This window comes from Meleagris gallopavo, chromosome 22 (genome assembly GCF_000146605.3).
Source record: "Meleagris gallopavo isolate NT-WF06-2002-E0010 breed Aviagen turkey brand Nicholas breeding stock chromosome 22, Turkey_5.1, whole genome shotgun sequence".
Taxonomy (NCBI): domain Eukaryota; kingdom Metazoa; phylum Chordata; class Aves; order Galliformes; family Phasianidae; genus Meleagris; species Meleagris gallopavo.
In genome coordinates this window covers 5509022-5522327 of record NC_015032.2, presented here as the reverse complement: position 1 = coordinate 5522327, position 13306 = coordinate 5509022, and the positions used below count along the sequence as shown (strand labels likewise).

The window sequence follows — 13306 nt, the reverse complement described above, 5'->3', positions numbered from 1 at the left end:
TCCAGCCAGGTGACGTTCACAGCTCCCGGGTAGAAGCCCCGCACACGGCAGGTGAAGTTCACCGTCTTGTTCACCTCCACGGCGCCCGGCGGTGCAGCGACCACAGACACGCTGGGGGGAACTGGGAAGAGAAGCAGCGCCTGGAGCCGGCGTCCCTGAGCCCACGGCTCAGCCCTGCCCCAGCCCCGGGGCTGCGAGCCTCACCTCGCAGGACCTGGCCCAGCGCGTACGTCCTCCTCAGTGGGGCTGCCAACGTGCTGTGCTGCACCTGGCAGGTGAGATTGGAGTGGACGTCGTCCTTCTGCAGCATCACCTGTACGGTGCTGGACATGCGGTAGGAGGAATTTGACAGCTCTGAGGTGATGTGGGACAGCACAGCCCGAACTGGAGAGCTGTTCTTGAGCCATTGCACCTGGATGTCACGGGGGGAGAACCCTCTGGCACTGCAGGTGAAGGACACCGACTGCCCTGGCGCCGCTCGGTGACTCGGTCCTGACACGGCCAGCCTGGAGGGTCTGGCTGTGAGAGAAGCATTGGCCCATCAGGGAGCGCCCTGCCCATCCCAGCCCCAGAGGAGAGCCCAGCAGGACAGGCTGGGAATCCACTCACCGTGCACCAACACCGCCGTGCCCCCACCCTTCTTAAACACCTCATCACCAAAGATGCCTTTGCTAAACTTCACACAGTAATAGGTGCCGGCGTCCTCAAGACGGACATCCCTGATATGGATGGTGAAGTCTGTGCTGGAGTCATTGATTGCAATCATCACACGTGGGAAGGAGCCTTTCTGCTCATAAATGGTTTGATTGCTGCTGCCCCAGCCCTTCAGCCACTTCAGAGGGCCAACAGGACCCGATCCAGACACTGTGCAGTTCAGGGTCAGTATCTCCCCTTTGGTCACCACCACCGGGCCCTGGGGCTGCTGCAGCTTGAAGTCCGAATACGTCTGGGCACCCACACCTGGGGACATTGACAGGAATGTCTGGGGCTGGCAAGAGGCTCTGGAGGGTGCAGCACAGGGCCTTGCTAGACCCCAGAGCAGGAGGCAGAGAGATGTCCCCATCCCTCACCACCCATGGCAGCTGGCACTGTGACACTGTGGGACAAAGACAACAAGTAGTTGGACGTGGTCACATAAAGAAAAGTGCTTCGCTGAGGATAAAAGCAAGCTGGAATATGGAAGAGAATAACCCCAAATATCTTTGGGTTCAAAGAAGGGTTGCCCTGCCAGCAGCAATGGGGAGTGCATCCTGGGAAAGGCTGCAGCTGTGCAGGACCACACACTCACCTGGGGCATTGTGGAGCAGAAGCAGCACCAGGAAGGTTAGAGGCATCGCCTGCAGTGCCAGAGTCATGCCGATTGCCATGTTCTACTACCTGCTGCTGTGGCTCAACGTGGCTCAGAGTGGTGGGGCCCCAGGCTTTCTTCCTGCTGAAACGGGAGGAAGGGGTTTTGGTTTTTCCACTGACCAAGCTCCTCTCTGCAGCCCTGTGCAATCCCAGAGGGTGCCGATGGTGTTTGTGGCATCTTGTTTTGATGAGTGTTCCTTGACATCAATGCTGGTTCCACTCCACCCATGAATGAGTGACGCTGCCACAGCCACCAACATGGGGCAGCCAGAGAGACTGGCACCAAACTGATGTGCACCTCAAGCATGGGAGGCTGCTGTGCCACTTGTGCAGGACTTCTGCATAGCCCCCCTACTGCTGAGGCTGTCTTGCTGAGACCATGGTCAGAGCTGCTCTTCTGCCCTGTGCCCATCACAGCCCCTCCAGCCCTAAGCTCTGTGCAGGGGTTGGGGTGAGCTCAGGATGCACCAACCTGGGATGCACTTTGAAGTTTAAACCCCACAGAGCTCCCTGCTGGCTCAGTGTCCTACCAGCTGCCCCGAGCAGGCACCAAAAGTGTTAACAGCATGCGCCCGCTCGCCTCCATTTCCTGTGCAGCTTCTCATTTTCTTTCTGGAGTCAGAGCCCAAACTTTTGGCAGCACCGATGGCTGAGCTCCGTGCTGTGCTGCTGGTTCGGCTCCTGGTCGGGCAGCTCAGCCTCTTCCTGGCATGGCTGTGGGGTGAGTACGGGGCAGTGCAGCAGCAGAAGCTGTGGTCAGCTCTCCCAGTACCTGTTCCTGTTGAGTGCTGCTGGTTGGGAGGGGTTGACGCGGCCGCAACTGGGAGTTTGCTGTCTGCACGCCTGCAAAAATAAACCTTGGATGGGGGCTTTTCTCTTCTGGCGTTCTGGGCTTGTGTGGGGTTGTTTGGGGTGAGGAACTGCAGGGTGTCCGGACAACCCACCTCCCATCCCAGATCTCCTTGGCCACTTCCCCCAGCGTTGGGACGTGGCACTTGGCCTCAGGTGTGTGCCCAGAGTGAGGAATGTGTGAGGTCCGGTGCACTGCGCTTCAGTGCCCTGAGAAAGCTACATCCAAAGGCTTTGGGCAGGAGGGGCTGGGGGCAGGAGCTGGGATCCTGTTGAAGACATTTATCAGCCACGCTGGAAGGAGCGGTGGGCTTTTTCCTGCCTGGCTTCCCCTCTCTGCCCCCCCCACCCCCCCTGGCAGCTCTAGTGCCAGGTATAAGGAGCACGACAGGAGTCAAAATCTCTCCCCATGCCCATTTTGAAGCTGGCTTCCACCACTCCCATTGAGTGCCATTTTCCCTCCCACACCCAGCTCTATTTCTCAACTGAGGCGCTGAACAAGCTGTGGGTGCTCTGCCTGTGCTGGGCAGGAGGAACAAAGCAAGCTGTCCCCTCCTTGCTGAGCTCAGACCCTGCTGCTCTGTTGCTGTCCCCACATGCAGGTGCCCAGGCAGGATGGAGCTTCAAACTGCAGCAGCCCGAGAACAAGGTGTGGGTGGCTGTGGGGCAGACTCTGACCCTGACCTGCACAGTGACTGAATTGGGTCCCCTCGGCCCTGTGAAGTGGCTGAAGGGCTGGGGCAACAGCAATCGGACTGTGTATGATCAGAAAGGCTTCTCACACCGTGTGACGAGGGCAGTGAATGAGTCCAACACGGACTTCACCATCCACATTGAGGACATCCATCCCGAGGATGCCGGCACTTATTACTGTGTGAAGTTTTACAAAAAGAACTTGGGTGATGAGTTGTTTGACCACGGTCGGGGCACGGAGGTGTTAGTGTATGGTGAGTGGGCTTCCATCCTGGCATGACCCCGTTGTGGCTGTCCTGGCTCAGCCCCAGCCCTGCCCACTGCCCACGATGCACTGTGCCCACCACTTTCTCCCTGCTTTACTTTGTGTCCCCACAGAGACCTCTCCATTCCCCAGCATGGAGGTTGCAGCTGCTGTGCTCTGCTTCATCCTGCTCATCTTCATCCTCGCCTTCTGCTTGCACCGCAGGAAGCAGAGGGAAGGGGAGCAGAGCCAGCACGTGGCTGAGGTGACCACAGGCAGCTGCTTGCCCTTCCCTCTCCCATGCTGTGTAAGGAACCCTGGGACCCCCAGGTTGGTACCCCTACCTTTTCCCTCTGCACTGCGAGGTGAGCAGGCTGCCTCACTTAGCTGCAGTTTTGGGAAAATACCATATTGTTTTGCTGGGGCTGGGTGGTGTTTGCTGCGGGTGTTGTGCGGAGTCCCGCTGCCTTGTCCTTGCTCTAACAACTATCTTTCCTCCAGCAGTGAAGTTGAGGATGCAGAGAACGCAAAGCTGCCCCACCAGGTACGAGCAGGGTGTGGATATTGGGCAGAGTGATGCCCTGATGCAGGGGTGCTGTTTGGCACTGGCACCTTTGCCCAAAAGCCCCAGTAATGCAGCTGGTGGTGGGTGGTGGGTGAGCATCCAGCTGTCCATGCACTCTGTGTGGAAGCTGCCATACGGGGGTGATTTTAGCAAGGTTTTCTACATTCTTACAGCGAAGCAGTGAGGTGGACAAGGACATCCATTATGCTGACCTGCAGCCCCTGCCTGCAGCACGGAGGCCCAGCAGGAGCCCTGGTGCTGAGCGCTCTGAGTATGCCAGCATCAGGGGAGCTGCTAAGTGAGCTGGCGCTGCCACAGCACTGAGTCAGGAAGCAGAGACTTTCTGTGGGCACCAGAAAGAAGAAGTGGAGCTGCTTGGAGCCAGCCAAGCTTGGCACGAGGATCTCAAATCTCTCCTTCCTGTCTTGGTGGCCATGCCAGGCAGGGGCAGGCTCAGCTCAGGTTCAGCAGAGCCTCTCCAGGAGTCAGCAGCCCCACGGAGTGCAGGTTCAGGGCGGTGAGCTGAGCACCTCTGCCTTGTGCAAGCTGTGCGGTGCCGTTGACTCCAGGAGGACCTGAATGTCTCCACCAGCACAGCCTACCAGAGCTTTCCCAGCTCAACAGATCCACAATTTGTATCATCCCATCACCACACCAAGCTCATCCTCATTAAAGCCAGCAAACAGCCGTGCCACCTGGTCCTGCTGTGTTCAAAGCCAGAATGATGCTGCAGTTGCAGCAGGGCCCTGGAGATGTGTGGCCACCACAACCTTGTGCCCGTTCACACCGTGCTGCTGCCAGCTTCGTGCTGAGCCCCCCAGCAGCTCCCACCAAGCAGGGCTGGGATTAAATAAAGCAAAACCCCAGCTCTGCCCTGACCCGCCTGGATGGTTGGCGAGAGGCAGGCTGGGCTCCCTGGTCCTGCAGCCCTGGTGCCTGCCACACTCATCTCCAGCCCACTCCTTCCTTCTCTCAGTCCTTTGTAACCCACATCCTGTGGCCACACGCCGGGAGGAGGAGGACGGAGTGAGGTGGAGGCAGGGAGCTGTGTCATAGGCTCTTTTCCTGCAGAGAAATCATTGCAGCTGCCTCTGACCTTGAAAGCTGTATGCACTTATCAGCTTTCAACTATTTTATCTGCTTTTCTGTGAAATAAAAAAAGAGAAGTGAAAGAGGACAGTGTAAGATATCTGCATGTGTGCACGCAGGGGAACTGTATGGGGACACAGAGATCGTATCAAGGGGCAAATTGTTGCAAGGGGAGGGAAGGCACTTGTGAAATTCATTTGCATGGCTGAAGCAGCGTCCCCTGCACTAGGGGACAGGTCGTGGGGATGGTTTGGGGTTATTCTCCCTGGGGAGCAGCTCAGAGGCATGCAGCACCCAGTGCCCAGTGCTGGGTGTTTACAAACCCAGTGCCTATTTTCCTTTACCCAGTGCCAGAGGGCACACAGGGGCTGTGGCACCGAGAACTGGGATGGAGCTCTGGGGCTGGGAGCAATGCAGCTGAGCAGAGCTGATGGCGAAGCAGGGGCTGCCACAGCTGGGGCTATGGGTGCCCAGCCCCGTGCTTGGGGGGACTGAAACCAGGGAGAGTCCTCGCAGACAAGGGGAAATGAGATTCGAGGGCATTCAGCGCTTTTGAAGCTCTGGGCTGGGCCGGGAGTGGGGAAATCCAGTTTGATTCAAGCATATGCAAAGCAGCAAGGAGCAAGGCACGGTGGAGCGCTGTGCACCTAGGAAAGGCCCAGGTCTGCAGCTTACGGCCCAGGAGAGGGATTTGGTGGTTATTAAAGGAAAATCCTTTAAGCCATCAGCCCGGGGTGTGCCGGCAGTGAAAGCACAAACAAGCGTCCGAGCGTGGACACAAGGTAGGAGCACTGGGGTGCAATGGGGGTCCATGCACTGAGAACGGGGGTGGTGGTGGGATCCAAGCTGTGCCCCCAAGGATGACCGCTCCACTGCTGGCCCCAAGAGCTGGGAAACGGTTCTGAGGCTGCAGGGGCTGTGCCAGGAGCTGGCGTGGGAGGAGTGGCTGTGGGGAAAGCAGCGGGGAGCATGAGGCTCCAGCAGAACGCGTGGTGACAGTGAGAGATTAGTCCAGGGGGAGAGAGTGATGGACGAGGCCGGTCCAGCAGTGAGGGGAGGGGGAAGAATGGTTAAAAAGCAGTGAGGAAGAGTGTGGTCTCGGCTAGCAAACGAGGATGGCTGGACAGGGGCATGGCTGGGTCACTCCCGCTTTGGCTCCACGGTGTCCACACCGGGTGCCAGGGCAAGGAGAGGCTCTGCTCATCCCTGGGGGGCAGGGGGCTGGCAGTGCTTGCAAGGAAGCAGGACAAAGCCCAGCCTGTGCTGGAGCCAGGGCTGAGCAGGGGGGAAGGGAAGAGGACAGGGATAAATGTGTGAAAAGCAGAGTCCAGCCTGCACTGGATGGGCAGTGCCTTGGGGCTGCCTCTGTCCGAGATGCTCCTGCTCTGACCCCATCCTGTCCTTGCTGCCAAGAGACTGCAGTGGCCACAAAGCCCACAGGAAAATGGCCATGGGACAAAAAGCATCCAAAGCCACAGGGAACCTCACAGGGACCCCACGATGCCATTGGGTCCTGATGATGCCCCACTATGCTGTGGGGACCAGGTGAAGCCGTGGGGATGCTGTAATGCCATGGGGACCCTGCAGTGCCATTTGGGCCCCCGATGCCTTGGGGACCAGGTGATGCCATGGGGATGCCATGCCAGGACACCAATGGGGAGCAGCCCTAGGAGCTCATGTGATGCCAGTGTCTGTCCCCAGGCTCTGTGCTGTGCCAGGCTCTGTGCTCCCATCTCAGGGGACAGAGCAACTCAAAACCCAACAGCCCTCAATTTATCAGGGCAAGATTTTAATCGGAAAGCAAGGACGAAGCGGAAGTAAGGCAGTGACACGTTTTGTCTGTTCTTGATTTATTTGTGTCTTCCTTATTGAACCTTATTCCTATGTTTCATGCTTATTGTGGATTTTTATTAAAGGGGATAAACAGGGCTGGGATTTGGGGTTGTCATAGGAACTGCTTCAGTGCTACAGCCTCATTGCCAGCTTTGTCTTTCCCCCAATTTCCTGATGTGGAGAGGCCTCGGCTCTTTTCAGGTTTTCTTCCAACCCTGTAAGCTCAGCGTGAACACAGTGCATTATGAAGCACCGTCATTCCACAGGAATGGGGCTGTACTGGGGCACGGTGGGACCTTCTGTATCCCTGACTATGGGAACAGGGGGCCCTGCTGGGTGCTTGGGGTCCTCAGATCTGTGCCATGCCTGGGGACATCCATGGGACCCCCAAGCTGAGCTCTGAGCTGAGGAGCAAAGCAGCTCTCTGGAGGATGCTGCTCACCCACGTGGATTCTCTGGTGTCTGAGAGGAGCTGTGCTGGGAACCACCCCACCCTGCCCATTTCTGTGACATTGCTGGAGTTGTGGGACAGATTGGAGATGGCTCTTCTGACCATTCCCCATCCTCCCTGCCACAGGCGTTAGGAGACTGAGAGTGAAAACGAAAGCTGTCAAACACATTTAGAAGGAAATCCTTTACACCCAGTGCTCATTTAGCCTTGGCGGTGCTCCGCTGGGGGGATGTCATTGAGGCCACGGTGCTGGCAAGGCTTACAGAAGGATTTCCAGGGCTGTGGGACGAACAGGAACATTCAGTGCTGAAGAAAGACTCACTTTGTGCTCTTGGTGTTTGATGGGACATTGCCTGGGGACGGCGGCCACCAGAGCCAGCACTGCTGCCCTGCCTGGGATCAGCACCCATGGGGGCAATGGGGCAGGCAGGGGGGGTCCTGGTGACACCGGGGGCACCCCATGCTCCTCCTGTGGGGTCAGCTGCAGGTGACACAGCTCCCTGCGTGCATCCTGCCCCAAAGAGCTGTGCACAAAAGGGCTCAGCTCCAGAGGACAAAGCGCTGCAAAGGGGTTTTACGTAGGAAATGAGCTGCTGGAGGCGGGGGGGTGCAGTGGGGTTGGACAGGATGCTACAGGAACCCCATCTCCAACAGCACGGAGCGACCTTAAAGCTCGGCTGCACTTGGCTGCAACCCCAGTGCTGGCAGCGCCCCGAGCCCAGCACAAGTGCCCCTCTTAGGAGAAGTGTAAAGGAAAGGAAAAAATATTTAGAGAGGCAGCAGAGCACGGCAAGCAGGAGCAGCCTGGCCGTGGTGGATGAGCCCGTGGTGCTGCCAGCACGGAGGGGCTGTGCGGTGCCAGCGGTGAGTGCAGCGGGGTGCCCTGGGCTGCACCCCATAGAGCAGGATGGGGCCCCGCAGCGGGGCTCGGACTGTGGGGTGGGGGGCACAGCGGGGAAACAGCGTGGTCTGTAAATAATTGCATCTGACAGATCCATTTCTTCCACAAGGTTCAGCCTTAATTTTATAATGGTAGCGGTCACTATGGCAACGTGTAAAAATAACGTATCCCCGAGCGAGGCAAATTCCCCATAAACATCTCCTGCTTCCAGGAGCGAGGGGAGCCCCAGCCGTGGGGATGCGTGCAGGAGAGCTGCTGCTTTGGGCACGGCAACACCCCAAACCCCACGCCCCATTGGCTTCCAGCACCCCGCTGCTGGGACAGGTCGGGTGTTTGGGTTGGGATCCGCTCGGTGTTTAATTAGCGGCGTTAAGCGCTTACGACCCACGATGATGATTTTATTTGTTAATCCTTCGGGCGATGCGGAGCGCACAGCAGCTAATTGCGTGGATATCATTAATGCTGGCGGCCAGAGCCGCTGCTAAAGGGCTGCAGTGCAATGATTGCTGGAGCGTTTCATCTGTGCCATACACCACTGAGTTTTGCTCCCCGTGATTGAACTTCATGCCCTGCACATCGCAGGGCAAGAGCTCTGCCCCAGGCTCTGGCGGTGCCCTCGGTGTCCTATGGCACTGCACTGCTCCATTAGAGAGGTGGGATTGGTGGCACCAGGCACAGCTGAGACCCTGCATCTACAGCCCTGTGCCATGCGCATGCATGCACACATGTGCAAACACGTGCACGTGCAACGCAGATGCAACACACATGCAGTGCACACACAGAATGGGCTCCCCACGGACGTGCATCCTGTCTGCAGACATCTGCTGGTGCTCATTCTCAGCTCGCAGGTCTCAGGACACCACACAGAGCCCCTAAATCACAGAATCATGATTGAAAAGGACGTCAAAGATCATCTAGTTTCAACTCCACTGCCGTGAGCAGGTTTGCCAGCCACTAGACCAGGCTGCCCAGAGCCACATCCAGCCTGGCCTTGAAAATCTCCAATCTCTCTCCATAACTCTGCTGCCCTGTTCTGTGCTGACCACACCACCCCAGGGCCAGGCCAGACCCATGGAGCAACACAGCCACCAGGAGCACAGTGCGTGTTGTTCTTTCTGTGGCTCCCCTGACCCCCAAGAACACATCCCTGCCTTGCGCAGGCTTCGGGTCCTGCAGCACGTCCAGCATGAGCTCTGACGAGCAGGAAGCGATGGGCTGAGATAGCACACTGTGATCAATCCTCCTGCATCTGCATTTTTGTTTCCATCCACTTTATCGGGCAGCAGTGAGGTACAGCCACCACAGCCAGGGGAGCACGCTGAGCATTATCTGCTGCTGCAGCCATGGATGCACTTTTGTGATAACAGTTTGCCATCAACAAAGAACTCTGAGAGAATACGGAAACAAAAAAAAAGCAGAAGAAAATCAAGGTGTTATCACTCCTCCCTTCACCAGATCCTCACTCTGTCTGCTTTGGCACTGCCTAAAGGGAGCCCAGGGTTTCTCCAGCACTGTTCCACGGGGCTGCAGACTCACAGGCTGCCTGGTTTGCCCCCATCGACCCTCCAGCACCCAGGAGCACACTGACCCTGCACTGTTGTTCCCAGGGGAGGATGGAGCTGAGCATGAAGGGGTGCAGCCAGCCTCACCACCCATAATATCCCTGAGCTCAGCAGCCATGGGGTGCAGGATTGGCCTTTCTGCTGCTTTGTGACTCGGTCCCCATGTGTCCCCCGGCACCACAGAATCCCAAATGTCCCCAGGCATCATGGGGCCACAGCACCCACAATGGGAGAGCAAAGCTTCCTCCAGGGCCAGATGCAGGATCCTGCTCACCAGCTTACACCGAGTGCTTACAGCAGTGTGTCCCCACCAGCTCCCGTCCCTGCAGTTGCCTTTTCTCACTGTGTCAGCAGTTCAGCCCAAACCCTGCATCCCTCAGCTCCCAGGGCAGGCTGCCAGGCCAGGGCAGGATGTAGAACACCTTTCCTGCTGTGACACAGCCTGGTAGGAATTCCCCCTTGGAAATGTGTAGGGCTGTGTTAAGGAAGCCCAGTGGATTTCCCCCAGTGCCAGCACCTCTCAGGGTGCTTCTGCAGGGCCGGAGCATCTCACATGCACTGCAGTCATGGATGTGGTGCAATGCTGCTCTGCATGGGACATGGACAAATAAACCCCATAACTGTACCCAGTGCATCACTTCCAGCACCGACATCCCTCCCTCTCCCTCTACACACGAAGCAATCAGAGCTAAACTGCTCCATAAATACCTCTTTATGGACTTCAAGAGCACCACCTGGCCCTGGCAGAGCACTCCAGTAGTGCCAGAATGGAGCAGGCTGTGATTAGGAATTTGCCTCCTGCCCTGTCCTGCTGTGATAGGGAGCAGTGAGCACACTCATCACTGTGAAGCCTCAGGGAAGGACCTGCAACGTCCCAGCAGAACCTTAAATCATGCCATAAAGGCATAAACAAAGCAAAGCAGTTCCTATGAGCAGCCCCCTCCCCTCCCCTCTCCTCTCCTCTCCAAGTTCTGCTTTAGGCAAAGCCACACTTGGCTCTGCAGGAGGAAACCAGCAGCCCCCATCCTGCTTTCCTATGGCCATCACAGCTGCACTGGGGTCATAACGAAGCACCTGCAGCTCATTAACATGGCATAAAGGGGTTCCCAGGTGCCACACTATTTCTTTTTCCCAGCTAGGTGCTGCAGGGAGAGTAAGCAGTAAGTGGGTACAATGCATTCATCAATGCATCAATGGGGATTTGTTGGGCTGCATTGCTCTTCCATTGGTGCCTGCTCCCTTTGGGGTCTAATTTGGGTGGATCTGCATGCTGCTTTGTGCACATGGGCTGAAGGTCACTGCTTCCCATTTCCATGCTGGCATATTGCTTGTTAAAAGTTAACATCAGATAAACTAATTTAAGCTCCTTCTGTACTGGATGTCTTGGGCTAAGTTGGCATGGTACCTAATGAAGCTGAAGCTCCATTTGTTGTGCTGGAAGCCCTAAATATCAGTGGCGTAATTGGAAATCCCTCCTTAAGGAGGTATTTGTTATGCTTTTCTCTCAGCTGAGGGCCCTGCGAGGCCTGAACACACAGCTCGGGGGTGATGGGGAAAGGTGGGGGTGTCCTGCAGGACGTGTCCCCCCAGTTTGGGGCTGTGGGTCAGGATACAACCAGGTGGCTCTGAGCTTCTGTGGATCCCTGCAAACCTGAGTGCCATGTGTGTGCTGTTGGTGGTTGATGGCTGCATGGGGACAGCTGTGAGGCTGCTGTTGGGTTGAGATCATCCCTGCAAGTTGATGCTGCTTCTCCAGCTGTGGCTCACCCCGACCCACCTCGAGGATGCTGTTGCTTCAAAGCTATGAAAAAGGCTGAGAATTGTCCCAAACCCTTCTTTAGCCTCAGCAGCAGCTCCCAAGAGCTGGGATCTGGCAGTGGGAACCTGTAGTAGGGGTTGTGCTCTGGAGCATGGAGGTGCCACAGGTGCAGCACCAATGCTTCGGAACTTCCTGCTCATGTGCATGAGGAACCATTTGTGATGGTGCTTTGGAGGTGTGACACCATGCTCCCATTTCTCAGCCTCCAGCACAAAGGTTGTTCCCTAGGCCGGCTTCTCCAAACCCCACATTCCAGCGCAGGGCTGCAGGCAGCAGGGAGGCAGCTCATACTGCCCATATGCTCCCTAACATAGAGCAGGAGCAGCTCTTCCCGGGAAGCACCATCTGCTGTGCTGTAGTTCCTCCTCTCGCAGAGCTTTTTTAAGCTCCAACTTTCCTTCCCAAGCGCTCTGATTGCGCACGGGGCTGTCTGTGCTCCGTGCTCATGGGTTTGTCTGAACCTTCAGTGCTGAGTAGGAGAACAGCCCAGACAGGCTGCAGGCAGCCAGGCCCACAGGAGCTGTGCTGCTGCTTCAAAAGAACTGGGATTGGAGGCACCACTAGCACCTTGCCTTGCTCTGCTGGTGCTGCTCTCAGACATGGGATCCAAGGTGCTGCAGACCAAGCTGTAGCTGATCCCGTGTCCCTTTCCCCGTGCAAAGAGATAATTTATCACCACGCTGCCTGTGCAAGAGGCTGAAAGTCAAACCTAGCTGCTGGCTCATGTGCTCACCAGATGTGTGAAGGGGAAATGAGGCAACGGCTGTGTTGGGCTCTTGGGAGCTCCCTGGGAACAGCAGTGGTTGGAGCTGCTCTGAGGATCCTGGGGTGCAGCACAGCTATCCCAGCTGCTGTCCCACCTCCAGAGCGAGTGAGGTCAATTAAATCTGGATGTAATGCAAGGGTGTAGCTGTACTGGCAGGGCTGAGGGGGAGGCTCGTGGCACCAGGAATGAGAATGCAGAGAACGCACCCAGACTGAGCAGATTGATGGTGCCAAGACACTTCAGCTATCTTTGCTGTTTGTTTATGTGAAGCTCTAAATAAAGCCGACAGCCCCAGCGGCTGCTGGAGAGTGAGTTGGAGCTGATGCCTTTAGTGGTCCCAGCATGGCTACGGCTGCTGCCCTTGGGTTGAGACCTGTGCTGGGTGCTGCTCAGCTTCTGCCTGCAGGGCAATATGCCATCCCTGGGTGAGCAGAGCACTGGGAGCTGCCTGGATGTAGGGAGTGTGGCTGTGCAGGGTGCTGGGCACCAGGCTGGTCCCTGGCCTTGAAGTGCCACAAGGTGGTGGGAGGAACTGTGGTAGGGACAGATAGCAGAGGACGTGTCTCCCGTGGGAGAGACTGTGTTGGAGTAGCAGGGATGTACGTCCCATGGATGCTCTCTCCCTCGGCTCCATTTCTCATGGTGGTCACTTTGTCCTCAGGCTCTCACCTCTCTGGGCTGTGGGCTCCCATCCTGTATGCTGGATGTGCTCCTGCTACGCCTGCCAGCTGAGGGGACCCACCAGGGATGTCTGTGTGTGCCCAGGAACTGGTGCAGGGATGGGATATAAGGACTTTTCCAACTGCCCTACTCCAGGGTCTTCTCTTTGCTCAGTCTGACCCTGATAGGCTAAGCTGCCCACTCCACGTGGAGTCTCCAAATCAGCCACTCATGCATCTGCCACGGGCCTTCCTGGCTTGGCTGCTGGCACTGCGTGCTCTCTCGGATGGCACTAAACACATCTGGGAGCATTGCGTGTCCCCACCACCTCCGTGCTTTCCCCAGTAACAGCACCGGGCTGCGTGCCATGCTGTGAGATGCCCGAAGCCATCAGAACAGCTCCAGCCACCGCTCCCCACCCTTCACGGGCACTGCAGCAGCTGCCCCATCCTTACCCGCATCCCTCCTGGGGAGGGTGTGGAAGCTTCCCCCCGGCCCACCTTAAGAAGGCAGCAGCCGGTGTC

The 13306-nt window shown here is 57.1% G+C and overlaps 2 protein-coding genes across 3 annotated transcripts; one reads left to right on the top strand and one right to left on the bottom strand.

Moving 5' to 3' along the window:
• Nucleotides 1-2: 2 nt before the first annotated feature.
• On the bottom strand, nt 3-1384 carry LOC104914053 (signal-regulatory protein beta-1-like; the record flags this gene model as incomplete). Its single annotated transcript, XM_010722479.3, has 4 exons — nt 1289-1384; nt 610-960; nt 205-519; nt 3-121 (listed from the first exon to the last, which is right to left on the bottom strand). Coding segments are annotated over exons 1-4 (864 nt in total), but the record flags the coding sequence as incomplete, so codon positions are not given.
• A 593-nt stretch (nt 1385-1977) lies between these two features.
• On the top strand, nt 1978-4876 carry LOC100538957 (signal-regulatory protein delta-like). 2 transcript variants are annotated; one of them, XM_003212065.4, is made up of 5 exons: nt 1978-2071; nt 2802-3146; nt 3271-3466; nt 3641-3680; nt 3875-4876. In XM_003212065.4, exons 1-5 carry the CDS (start codon nt 1996-1998, stop codon nt 4001-4003), a joined length of 786 nt encoding a protein of 261 aa, XP_003212113.1. In that variant the 5' UTR covers nt 1978-1995; the 3' UTR covers nt 4004-4876. The 2 variants fall into 2 exon arrangements, with proteins under 2 accessions (XP_003212113.1, XP_010720662.1); XM_010722360.3 differs by having other exon boundaries at nt 3638-3680.
• Nucleotides 4877-13306: the final 8430 nt, after the last annotated feature.